The 12,917-nt window shown below is 47.1% G+C and overlaps 1 protein-coding gene across 10 annotated transcripts in view; it reads left to right on the top strand.

Annotated features, from left to right (window-relative positions):
* Window positions 1-12,917, top strand: part of Bcas3 (BCAS3 microtubule associated cell migration factor) — a 502,679-nt gene that overhangs the window by 473,293 nt on the left and 16,469 nt on the right. For all 10 annotated transcript variants that reach the window (XM_074046239.1, XM_074046241.1, XM_074046245.1 and 7 more), the window contains one exon: window positions 6,245-6,412. In XM_074046239.1, the coding sequence (XP_073902340.1) occupies window positions 6,245-6,412 (168 nt within the window). The remainder of the gene's footprint in view (window positions 1-6,244; window positions 6,413-12,917) is intronic.

Below are 12,917 nucleotides of genomic sequence, written 5' to 3'. Positions count from 1 at the left end.
GGAAGGGCTTCTGTCTTGAAAAGCATTGCCTCATGCAGATTTTGCTTTTAGTACCTGACCTCCCTAGTGGCTAGAAAGCTGATCAACAGACTCTCACAAAGCCCAAAGCCTTGCTGAATCCAATTGACACCATGCAGAGGCCGTGCCAACCTCATAAGTAGCCAGGGTGTGAGTCAACACTATCAGCTAATGGAGCATCCCACCTGCCCGCTGCACCTCCACCCCTGCACTTCGGGCCCCTTTCACAACAGCACACAAAGGCAGAGCGCGTGCTCCTCATGCCTCCTCAGGAGCGCCAACCTTCCAGCTGTTACCGCATGCCGCTAATAGGTAACACTTGAGCCACTCCACCAGTCCTCTAATAGGTTTGTGAAATCCAAGCATCTGACCCATTTTTTCCTCTAGGGAGAGTGTAACACAGGATGCCCAGCCAGGAGGCAGGATTTAGGAAGCTCATCTATAGACCAGCTTTGTGTGCCACCCCAGACAAACTGTTTAGTTTTGTCCAGCTCCCAGAATCTCCAAATCTAAAATAAATGCACAGAAGGCAGCAGAGTGAAACTATGACATTGTTTTCTATTTACTTACCATCTTCTTCCTTCTTATTCTTAGTTGAAAAAGTAGATGGTGTGAACAGTATAAGGCAGATGAGAATGCGGCCATAGGGACAATACACGGGGTGTAGAGATTAACCTGGACCCAGAGATGAGTTTCAGAGGTGTCTCTAAATACCCTGAAATTGCTTGCATAATTTTGCATTTGCAAGCACACTTTTTTTCCCCCTTTTGCAGTGCTGGGGATCAAACCCAGGGCCTTCTACACGCTAGGCAAGTGCTCTCTCACTGAGCCACACTCCCAGCCCTACAGCAGTATGTTTTTATGGATAAGTTCATAGCTTTCACCAACGTCAGTCCAAAAGGTAGAGCCTTTTGTTCCATCAGAGTTTGTGGCAGAGCATTAATTATACCTTGGGTATAATTAATGCAGATTTCATTGAGCAGGTAAGACTTGAACTCGATCGTGGACAATGGTTTTTCGGAGAATTGTGAGGTAGGAGGCAGCCCTGCAGGGAAGAATTCCCAGGAGGCATCATGGGAAGACCGTTAGGTTTAGAAGCACTTACTATTCGTCTCTCAAACTCAGGGAGACAGAAATTTGTAAAATGGAGTAATTGCTGCTTCCTGGAGTTGTGTGATGGACAGAAGCTCCACCCCCACCCCCCCTTGCTTCCTTTTTCTCTTTTCTTTTTGATTTTTAGCTCCTGTTGTTTCTCCATACAACAGCATGACACCTGACTCTTACCATAGTGGACAGTAATCAGTGTTTGATGAATGTGTGAGTTAACCGAAATAGTAATTATGTAAAAGCGTTTTATAACCAGCAGAGTGTTGCTTCCCAAAGGTCTTCGTTGCTAAGCATGTGCCCTGGGTTTGCCAACAGCCTGACTCGGTGAGCACCTTCTGTCCCCTGAAAAAGGTATTTCCCCTTTCCCTTGTCATGGGACACAAAGGGCCCCTGTCTGAGGGAGCATCTCTGGGCCGACCAGATGAGTGATAGCTATGCTGTGAATGATGATAAGATGTGCAGCTTCCTAAGTGCCAAAAGTGACCTTGCCCTCCAAAGGCTTGGCCTCTTTACCCAGCACCTGCCAATCCACTCGCATCTGCAGCCCTGCTCTCATGCCAGGATGGGCAGGCTCCTAGAGTCCTGTTCCAGGGGGCTGCCATGAGTGGGGAGATAGGCAGGAAGGGGGTACTGCAGAACTTCTTTGGAACTCTTCCTAGCAGGGTGAGCAGACCACTGATTGCTCCCTCTCTGGGACTTCTTCTCCCCGCCACCTCCCCTGAATGTTCCCCTCTGCGACTTCTCAGGATGGAGGAAATGATCAAGTGCTCCTTTGCTGACACTTCACTACCTCCCACATCCTACCACACCTTCCCAACCGTACCAGTCCTAAGAGAGACTAGACCTTCTATCAGTTTGTTTTCACCTGAGATGGGGACTCATCATCATGAGTGTGATACTGCAAGGGATTGGGCTGGCTAAGAGTAGAGAGTAGGAAGGTTTTTAAAAGGCATTGGTCAAAAGTGACAGGAGTTCTCAAATCACATTAGGAAAGACAGGTGATTTCTACAGTTCTCCGGTGCCAATGCTGTGCCACTAAGGGAGGTGGTGGGGGAGATGATAAAATGAGCTCCACACTAAGAATTAAGAGCATGTTCCAGATCTGTCACTTTAAGACTTTGAACATGTCACTTAATCTCAGAGCTTGCAGCTCCTCCTCCATAAATTAAAGTGGTATCTTATTTGTCATGGGCTCATTGTGATAGTCAAAAATTAGGAGGTTGGACTAGAGGCATGGCTCAAGTGGTAGAGCACTTGCCTAGCAAGCACAACACAGGGCCCTGAGTTCAAACCCCAGTACCACAAAAACAAACAAACAAAAACTTAGGATGCTGCCTCCAAAGATAAAACATATACATACTTCTTGTTCTTATCATTATTTTGTGATTCTAGGGATCAAACCCAGGGCCCCACACATGAAAGGCAAGTGCTGTACCACTGAGCCACACTCCAGCCTGCCATCCTCCTTACTAACGTGCGCTAGCGCTCACATCGGCAGGCACCTCCTTGTTTATCTAGCTCAGTCCCCACAACACCACTCTGAGTTGCACTGGCTTTCCGTTTTCATGGATGAGGAATCAGAGGCTCATGTCTAGAGTTACGCGGCTAATATGTTAGTCTATGTTTCAGTCCAGGTCTGTTCCATTCTCCACTGTAATACTAGCTCACGATTCTTTTTCTCCTACCTACTATTGCTTTGTCCCTTAAAATATTACATGCTAGCTGAGTGTAGTGATATACACTCTGTAATCCCAGATCTGGGAGTTGGAAACAGGAGGATTGTGAGTTCCAGACCAGCCTGGACTACACAAAAACAAAACAAATTACCTACTTCTCTGGCCTTTACCATCTGCCCTGGACTGGGCCTACACTCTTAGCCAAACCATTATTATTATTATTATTATTATTTTTTGTGTGTGTGGTGGCACTGGGGTTTGAACGCAGGGCTTTATTCCTGTCAGGCAGTCATGCTACCATTGAGCCACTCCACCAGCTCCCCTGTTGTGGGGAGTAGATTATGAGAAGCCTATGAGGATGTAACATAAGCACAGTTGTGCTCAATGGTCTACAGACTGAGTTTGGCACGGCCCCAGCCACAGAAGAGAGTGAGAAGGCAAAATGCAGCACAGGTGCTTTTCCTAAGATGTTTACGTTCAGAGAAGTAGGAGCACAGGTTTCTCTTGTTACAGTGTCACGCCCCTCCCTGAGAACTGTTGCTCCACCTCCTTGTTTATCACTGGATATAAAAGACTCTCTGAAGGAGGACGTGGGGTTTTTTGATGGGGATTTTTGATTGGCTGCTGCTGACACTGCTGCTGGCTGTGTGTGTCCACCAGAGCAGCTTTCTGCACCGAGACTTTATACGTAGGCTTTAGAAAAGCTAAGCTAGAGAGAACATGGGACCATGCAAGTCTGAGGGCTCCGACTTTTAGAAAGCTAAAGCGAAAACATGGGACAGAGCAAGTCTAAGGAAAGAGACTTTAAAGAATAGAAAAGAAGCACGGTTTTAAAGAATAGTGAAGAAGTAAGGCCTTAAAGAATAGAGAAGAAAAGAAGCTCAAAGTAAGAAGAGTTACTAGAAAAAAGAAGCAACAAGGCTGTTGTGCGTCTCCATCCGAGCGCCCAACATACCTGACCCCAACTTTCTGCATATCTGTCTTCTATCGTTTCTCCTTTCTGCATCTACAGTTGCCCCCAGTTAGGTCAGGAGAACCAGGAGACCAGGAGAAAGTTCCCTACACCCCCCACCCACCTACCGAACCATACTTGCTGCAACATTTTGCTGAATTTTTCGCTTTCTTCCTGATTTGGCTCCTGAGATTATTCCTCTTGTCCCTTCTGCCAGCTGCCCTGTCCTGACCTCTAAACATAGTATGTACAAATACTGACTGAGCTCCTCTCTGGAGGCATTGGTCAAAGGTGACAGGAGTTCTCAAGGCACTCTGCTCTTGTAGTGTGAGAAAGAGTGGTCAGTCCTTTCCCAGGATTCCCAGGAGTCCAGGCTTGGGACCCTCTAGGTCTATAAGGAAGCTGGGTGTACAGAGAAGAGGTGGCGCACAGTTTCTTGTCATTCTCTTATGTAACGTTCCTAAGCATAGGTGCCCCAGGAGACCCTTCAGGGAAACAGTGAGGCTGTAGCTCTTGACTTGTCAGGGAAGACCAGAAGCATGGACTCCTGGTGGGAACCTTGCGCCATCTCCTTGTTCCTCTGAGATGGGCCAGAGAGTTGTTGGTTCCACTTTAGACATGGAAAAAGGAGATAGAGAGACTTGCCTGACATCCCTTAGTGAGTAGGCATAGAACCAAAAGCTTAGTTTCTGTCCTCAGCCCAGAGTCCTTGGGAGCTGGGTTCCCAGTAGTTGTTGCCTACGTTAGCTGAGTATTGGCCCTGGCCTTGGTCCTGCATGACTCTAGCCCAGGCCAGGCCCTTGGAGATTCAGTGACACTCAGCACTCCCACCCCCACTTCCTAGTGCCCAGTTCCCCAGTCTTACATCCTGCCCCTACTTGATAGGGAGAGAAGGTGGACCAGCACAGCTCTCCATTCTAGAGTCCCGCTGGACTCCCAAGGTGGGCTCCTTCTTGGGGAGGTGCATCATCCAGTGTCAGGAATCTACCCCACAAGAAGGTAAGAAATAAATCAAAGCCAAACTTGCCTGATGAAATTCAGGAGCCAGTAGTGACCCTTGCCAAGCATGTAAGTCCCTGCAGGCTGGCCAAGGGCCTTTGTCTGGGCAGGAGAGTTCCGGATTATCTGGCACACTCTGCTGATGTATGGCGGCACCGGCTGTCAGAGTGTTTACCGACGGTTATCACCTCAATGCTTTTGGCCATTATCAGAGGCAGGACCGCCTGCCGGGGCTGGGGCTCGCACCCTCTCTATTACCACCTGTCATTGGCAGAGAGTGTGCGCTGACACTGCCCAGTCCTGCCCGCTGAGAGAAGATAGTTTCTGACGGCTGATCAAAGAGGAGAAGCAAGACTTGATAAAGAGTGTGTGTTTCATGTTCTTTTAACTTTGGGAAACATTGGCATTTGCATTTTTTCCTCATCTTCCTGGTGCTGGCAGTGACCAAGCCCAATAAATGTAGTGGATTCAGTTACCTAATCGCTGGGAACATGGTACATGCTTAAAGCAACAGAGCATGACTGTAATCTCCTTCCAAGAGAGAGGGGATGAAATGAGCTTTCACAGTGGACTTGCTGTAAAATAAAGTCGAATCATTTAAGTTTGGACTTTGAAGTGATCTTGCATGTAAAAATCTAATCTTGGCATTTAGCAGAACATCTTGTACTTTTTTCGGAATAGGGAGCAGCTTTGGATTAAGGAAGGATCCTTGCTGAAGATGCTATCACCCAACTGTATTTCTGGTATCCCCAAAATATGCCCTGGTCATGCCCATGTCCCTGGGGGCTGGGAAACCAGCTACAGTGGGACGGAATGAGTTCCTTCAGATCTGAGTTCTTGTACCAAATCTGTCACAAACTTGCTGTTTATTCATGGGCCAGCCCCTGAATTTCAACTGTAGATAAGTTTGGGGAGAGGTTATGAACATGGTTTAGAAAATTTTGGGGGTTTGACTTTTTTTTTTTTAATTTAGGTTATGTAACCCCTTCTTTAAGTGAAACTTTAGGTGGAGCCCCATTGCATGAAATCGGGAAGGACAGAGATGATTGGGTTGAACCTGGGTAGGGAGTCCCTCCCTTGTCCCAATTCTTAAAGCATTCTCTGAAGACCAGAGGAGCCCTGTCAGTCCTGAGACACAGGTTTTTTTGTTTTGTTTTTGGCAATACTGTGGCTTGAACTCAAGGCCTCACACTTGCTAGGCAGGGGCTCTGTCACTTGAGCCACTCTGCCAGCCCCCTCAGACACAGTTTTAAAACCATGCTCCTCAGTGAAATAGAGGTCATTCTCCAGAGGCCCAGTCTCTGATCCATTGCCATGAGCCATTCTACTCTGTGCTATGTGTCCCTGTTCCACAGTGTCCCCCCTTCATCCATATGGTAGAAGAGCTAAAATGGCACCAGACACCGAGGGGTGTGGGTGACAAATAGACAAGAAGAACAGCCTACCCTCTGAAAGCATGGACTCAATGTCAGGTGTTCCATGTGTGCCGCAGGTACCTTTGACCGGAGCGTGACCTTGCTGGAGGTGTGTGGGAGCTGGCCTGAGGGCTTCGGGCTGCGACACATGTCCTCCATGGAGCACACAGAGGAGGGCCTCCGGGAGCGGCTCGCTGACGCCATGGCAGAGTCACCCAGCCGGGACGTCGTGGGATCAGGGACAGGTAAAGGTGTTATCAGACTTCTAGCCTGACTTGGTTATGACTGGCACCTGTTGGTGTATAGCTGCATTGGCTGGGATGGGGTCTATGTCCGTTTTTACCATCTGGTTCTGTAGTCAGCACTCTGAGCACTTCAGCACTGAGACCTAAGGTAGAGTGCCTTTCAGTCACGTTCAAGGCTTTGTAGACTGGCAGGTGGCACTGATTTGCCAGTCTGGGAAGGAGCGGACATGGTGCAGGCAGGGCTGGCTCAACCCCCAGGCACCTTTTCCCTATTCTGCCTTTGGCCCTGTACTCTTGTAGCTGGAAGAATCCAGCAATAGGGCCTGGTTGTGCTTGGCTTCCTGCATCCATAGGGCAATCAGAAAATATCCTTAGATGAGGAGTGAACCCTACTCAAGCAGGTGCATGTATACACACACACACACACACACACACACACACGTATACATACACAAGTCATTTAGGTTGCTGCCTCTCCTTTCTCCAAAACACTTCTCACTTTCTCTGTGCTGTTAGTGAGGCTCCAGCCCTGTACTACTTGTACCTGCCCAACAGGCCTTGTCCCAGCTTGCTAGGTAGAGTAGACCCTGGCTGGAGGGCATTCCTCTCTCATTTGCCTGAGTCCTCTGGACACTGTTACTCTTTGCTGTGAACTGCTACACCCTGCCCCATATGCTACCTGGAAAGAGAATTCCAGTAAGGAGAAACATGACACACTGGGCAGGTCCTAATCAGGACCAGCAATATGAAACTAGAGCATTTTTGGCCTGGCTTGGAGTACCTGACATTGTCACTCCTGGGGTTCTCACTCCTGTGGGTCTTTAGATGCTGGGTTCTGCAGTTAGGCTTTTTCCTCTTTTCTTCCCCATCCCAAGCCAGTCTCTCAGAAGCTGCAATAAGCCATGTCCCGTGACACATGCACATGTTAGGGATCACCAGAGCAGCAGGCACGTAACTCTACTGTGCCAGCTCCATCCTCATACCCCAAACTTGGAGATAATCCATCCTCAGGCCACTGCTGTCCCACCTGCAGCTCTGCCCCTTCCCGGGCTCTGAGCCCAGGCTCCTTGGGAGCTGGCCTACGGCCCAGGAGCTTTTCTCTTTCTGAACTTCCCTCTCTGAGCCTTCCCTTGCGTGTCAGGACCCCTGCCTAGCTGCAGCACCCATGGAACAGGGCCTGGTCACTGGGCTCACCTCAGAAGCCTCCCTCTTCTGGGGCTGGGAGCTCCTGGATCCACCTCGTCTGCAGCCACCTTCTCAGAAGCCAATGAGCAACTCAGCAGCACTGGCAGGCCGATCTGTAGGTGCATTCAGTCAGATTTGTGATGCTTCAGCCTGGCAGATCCAGAAACCTGAGCAAAGATGGTAGTGAGTGATCTGCCAGACAGCTGAGGGATTCAGGAGTCTTTGTGGCCTTAAGCAGGCTTGTGAAATTAAAAAGAATAAAAAAAGAAGGAAAGAGGAAATTGAAACTGCATGACCCACAGGCCAGAAAATAGGAGACTCCCTTTTTTTCAGCAGAGGAATTTCATTGTCTTCCTCAAACTGTCACCGGAAGGGATTCTGTCAGTTTTCTTTGAGCATATTAGGTGTAGGTTGTATTTTTTTTTAATCTGCCTCCATTTTAAAAGCCAGTAAATAAATCAGCTGGAAGTTAATCAGTTTCTTTCTCCATCACTGAGAATTTAGCTCGGCCCAGCCCATCCACGCCAAAAGCAGCATGCCCAGAGAGAGCCAAGGAAGCACTGCACCATGAGGTGGGGCGGGGGGGGGACTTCTAGGAAGTCGTTCTTTGCCCATAGCACCTCTATCCCTCTTTCTTCCCACAGTCCCACTTCTCTTGGGGCTTATAGAACAGGGTGGTACAGAGTGTTTGCCTCTTGTTGGATACTCTGATGCACCAGAGATAAGCCAGTTCCTTTAATGTCTCCCAGCAGGCACTTCATGTGATAGAGTGACAAGGGCTGATGTCTCCTTATCAAAGTATGACTAAAGCCCAGAAGCCGACTTAAAACTTGCTGCCTGACCCCTGACAAGGAAGCCATTGTACTGCAGGGCTCACTATTAAATAGGTGTATGTAGTCTTCCACCAGCTCTCCAAAGGGAAGCAAGGAAGCCCTGATTTGTGGATTTCAGTAGTGTAAAACCATCCATCATTGTGAATTTTAAACTATCACATCAGGCAGCTGCTGAACTCCAGAAAGTGTAACAGCCTGCTACCTCCAGCACCTCACTGGTAACTTCTGCCCTACAGCAAATGAGCTCTCCCCAGAAGTAAAGCAAAATCTTACAAAACCCTACTCTTCTACACCAGGGAGAAAAGGAGCTGTTGATCGAAGGGTCTGAAACTTTGGTAGATAGATCAGAAGAATAAGTTTGAGATAACAATGTACCCAGTCCTTGAAAATGGCTAAGCAAATAGAATTTAGGTGTTCTCATCACAAAAATGGTAACTATATAACATAATGCATATTAGTTGACTCCACATGTGTTCAATACATGTTTCAACACACCATGTAGTACACAATGAATATATATAATTTTTATTTGTTAATTAAAATAAACTAGTTCTTTAATTAAAAAAATGGTCTACAGGCCGGTGGCACCTATTACCCAGGAGTTGGTTACAGATGCATAGGTGGTTGGGGAGGTGCTCAGTGTAGAGCACAAGCTTTGTTTGTACAAGGCCCTGTGTCCCATCCCAGCACCAAAAAAAGAAGGAAAGAAAGAAATACAGACTCTCAGGCCCCATCCAACATCTATCAGCATCTGCATTTGATTTCTTTTTCTTTCAGTACTGGGGATCCAACCCAGACCTTGCACATGATAGGCAAGTGCTCTACCACTGAGCTACACCCCCAGTCTGGCATCTGGATTTTAACAAGACTCCCCCACACCCACCCATACATGCATATCAAAGTTTGAGATCTATTTTCACCCTCCTTGACCTATAAGGCCAGTGTTAGTTCAGAACTCTGTGATGGCTGTTGAGCAATTAGTCTAATTAGCTCACATATGTGATTTGCAAGTCCCGCTCTAACATCCTGGCTGAATTGCTTCTTTGCCAGTGTCCTGATGCCCCTCGGCCCTGTTACCTTTCCATTGTCCCACTCAGCAAAACTCTTGAGGTCACCCCAGCTCTGTTCTTACAGAGCTGAAGAAAAATCACAAATTGTTCAGATTGGCGCTTCTATAAAAATGTGGTCAGCTGTCATTAAGCCCTGCTCTGTATTTCCTAGTGCACCCTCCTCCATTCTCAGGTCTTTGCAGCAGTACCCAGTGCTTGAACAGTGTCCAACAGGCAGGAGATGTACAGCAGCTGTTCCCTGACTGAGGTCCTCTGCTCTCTACCTGGGTGCCAACTGTTCACTGACTGACATCCTCTGCACTTTCTCTGTTTACTGCCTGAGGTCTGCATTCTACCTGGCTGTCAGCAGGTCTCACAGCTCCTGCTTGCTGCTTGGGCTTTGGGCCTGTTTTCATTCTCAGATTCCCCAGATTTCTGGTCCACCAAGAGTACTTTTTTAATACCTTTTTTCCTATTTGCTAGTTGTTCTGTCCCTCATCTTGAAGTCGGCCCCTTTCCTTCTGCACAGTGAGGATTTCAAATCTCTCACCAAACTGTTTCATCCCTCGCTCTCTGAGAGAAATGGTGACAATCATTTGAGAAGTCTCTTGACTTCCTGCCACCCAGATCCTAAGTGACCCTGCTCCAACTGCCTCCTCTCCTCCTGTCATAGAGGAAAAGCATTCCCTGCTCCAGGTCTGCCCAGCCACAACTGTTGTCCCCAGAGCTGTCACTGGACCTTGGGTTCTCTCCACACTAGCCCTAGCAGTCCCCCCGCATTCTGACGCGCTCTCCCGGGCCTGCTTGCCCCACGCTCCTGGGTTTTCTTTGGCTTCTGCTCTGTCCCTGTCTCTTTTCTGAATTTTCCTCTGTGTCATGCTTAAGCGTGTTTCTCAGGGCCCTTTTCCTCTCCCTCAGAATATGGCAACCTCTGTCTCCCTGCCTTCAACTCTCGCCATCAGCGAATGGCCTCTAAATAATTGCCACGCTGGCTTCTCTCCGATCTGCAGAACCAGTTAACATCCGTATTTCTAAAAATTCCACATTTCTCCCGTAACCCTTCCCTTCTCCCAGGTGTGTACAAAGCTATGCATGCCTAGCCACTGCCCTCTTTCCAGACCCCTCCCTTGCCTCTCTGTGCGAGCCCAGCTGAATCCCCCCACCCCCTGCCCTGCACCCCGGGCCCTGAGCACACGCTGCTCTCTGGCCACCTGGCACATACTTTCCTTTTGCCTAGAATGCTGTCTCCCAAAGCCCCCTCCCTCCCTTGTCATCCCTTCAAAATAACACAACTAATTCCTGCTTAGCAGACATTCCTTTCAATATTGCCTTTTCTAGAAAAATAGCATTTTTAAATAAATAAAGCAAAGACTTATTCCAATTGTTTTATGTCTAGGTAAAGATATAACTTAATACCAAAAAAAAGTTTTTAAATAAACCCCTAGGTACACATCAAGTACATTTTCTTTTTAAACTTTTGCTTTTTCAATCTCTAGTTACACCTTGCCTTTCTTGCCTTCTCAGAAGCCCAGGCCTGTGCACAGTCTGGATCCCCAGTTAAAGTATAGTGCACGTCTCTATTGCAGGAAGCCTCTGCCTCTTTTTTCTTCTTCTTTCTGTTGATTCCTAAGAACTCACAAAAGTCAGCTCTGGAAGTCAAGAGGGACCATCTATCTCTTCCCAGTGACTGTTGTTTCCTGTTGTCCTGGGCTCATTGTTCCATTCTCCTTTCTAGTCCTTTACAGATTTAAAAGTAGGGGAGAGGCTCCCTCTTTTTCTGACCACCATCCCTTAACAGTCTCTGTTCTAATCCAGAAATTCTTATTCTTGGGAAATAACACTCTGGGCCCGATCTTTGCCTCTTTCCATCTGTCACAAATACATTTTTCTTTCTAGCCCAGTTTACAAAGAGTCAGACCTTCACAACACAGGATTTCAGACAAAGCATTCTAGTTCTTTCTATTTTATTTCATTTTTTAAAGTGGTCATGATACACTAATTTGATTGCATAATTAATAAAGTGTGGTCTGCAATGTGAAGACCAGTACTCTTTCTAGCTTATTCTACTAAATCCTCTAATGTCCTTGACTGTATATTAATTACTCAGTAGAAAAGATTTTAAGATTATTTTCAACTAACTTTTACTTATTGAAACAATTGTGCATTTTTCCTTTTTAAAACATAGAGCATTACACACAGTTTTTAAATGGTTGCAGGAAGTTTCAGTAAGTTAATTATCAAATATCTGCTGATAGCCTATGCTTTGCAAAAGATGACTTAAAAGTACTGGGGTGTGTGTATGTGTGTGTGTGATATATATACACACACACACACATGCACACACACACACACACACACACACACACACACACAGATAACATCCTTCATCTCAGGGCTGTAGAAAGTAAAATCTCAACAAATGGATGTTTTTGTAATAAGTTGATCAAATGTGCACCCCAATCCAAACAACTCAGAGTATTGGATCCCTGCCTTACCTCTAGGGTTATCCATTCCAATAGGCCTTGGAACTCCTGCTTGACCCATTACTAAGGGCTGGAAACATCTTCTTGCATTTCTAATAGGGATCATATTAGCCCATTCCTGTCACAAGGTACCACACAATTACAGGCACCAGAGCGGTGACCGAGTCCTCTGATGTCTTGGGCATCCCTCTTTGCTGGTTATAGTCACCATATTCAAAGCAGATAATTGTTCTCTACAATAGCTATTTGACCACACTGGGCTTTGCAGACCTTTCAGAAGATGTGGCAGTTGCTAGAATTTTCCCCATCCTCCAGCTGAAAATTCCAACTTGGAGACCTTTGAGCCCTGGTAATCTGTCTCCTGGCAAGGTTATGGCTGTGGGAACCAGTAGGTCCCTTTTCCAAAGATAAGATTTTCAAACTGAAGGGTACACACCCAGTGATCCTAGAACTGCCACCCTATTCCTACCAGGGGTCTTTATAGGCTGAAGGTGCTGCTTTTACAGGGCTGGAAGCTGCTCTGATCATTCTAAGGAATCATCTCATCGCCTCTGAGTTGAAATGGTGCTCACTCCAGATACCCTGGGAAAGGTCACCTACCACCTTTTGGCTACTTGAGAGTCAAAATATCTCTCCTTTCCATTATGTCCAATGTGGCCGTGCATGAGACCCAGTCATTTTTATTATTTTTCTCCAAGTCTTACCTCTCTATCTTTCTGGGTCCCCCTTCCCTTCTCAAGACAGGGGAGGGTGACCCATCTAACTGAACTTTCTCTTTCTCAAGGCATAACTTCTGACTTGGTCTAGCTTTTTTTTAGCCAAGAATCCTGGGCTTCTCTGCTTAATGTACCTGAATGCCTGCTGCTGTGAAAATGGCCCCTCTCCCCTCACTACCAGGTTCCTCAGTCAACACCGTCATCAGCCAGATACCTAGGGCCTTTCCTCTACCTTACCT

Source organism: Castor canadensis, chromosome 11 (assembly GCF_047511655.1).
Source record: "Castor canadensis chromosome 11, mCasCan1.hap1v2, whole genome shotgun sequence".
Lineage (NCBI taxonomy): Eukaryota > Metazoa > Chordata > Mammalia > Rodentia > Castoridae > Castor > Castor canadensis.
This window is presented reverse-complemented; position numbering and strand designations above follow the sequence as displayed.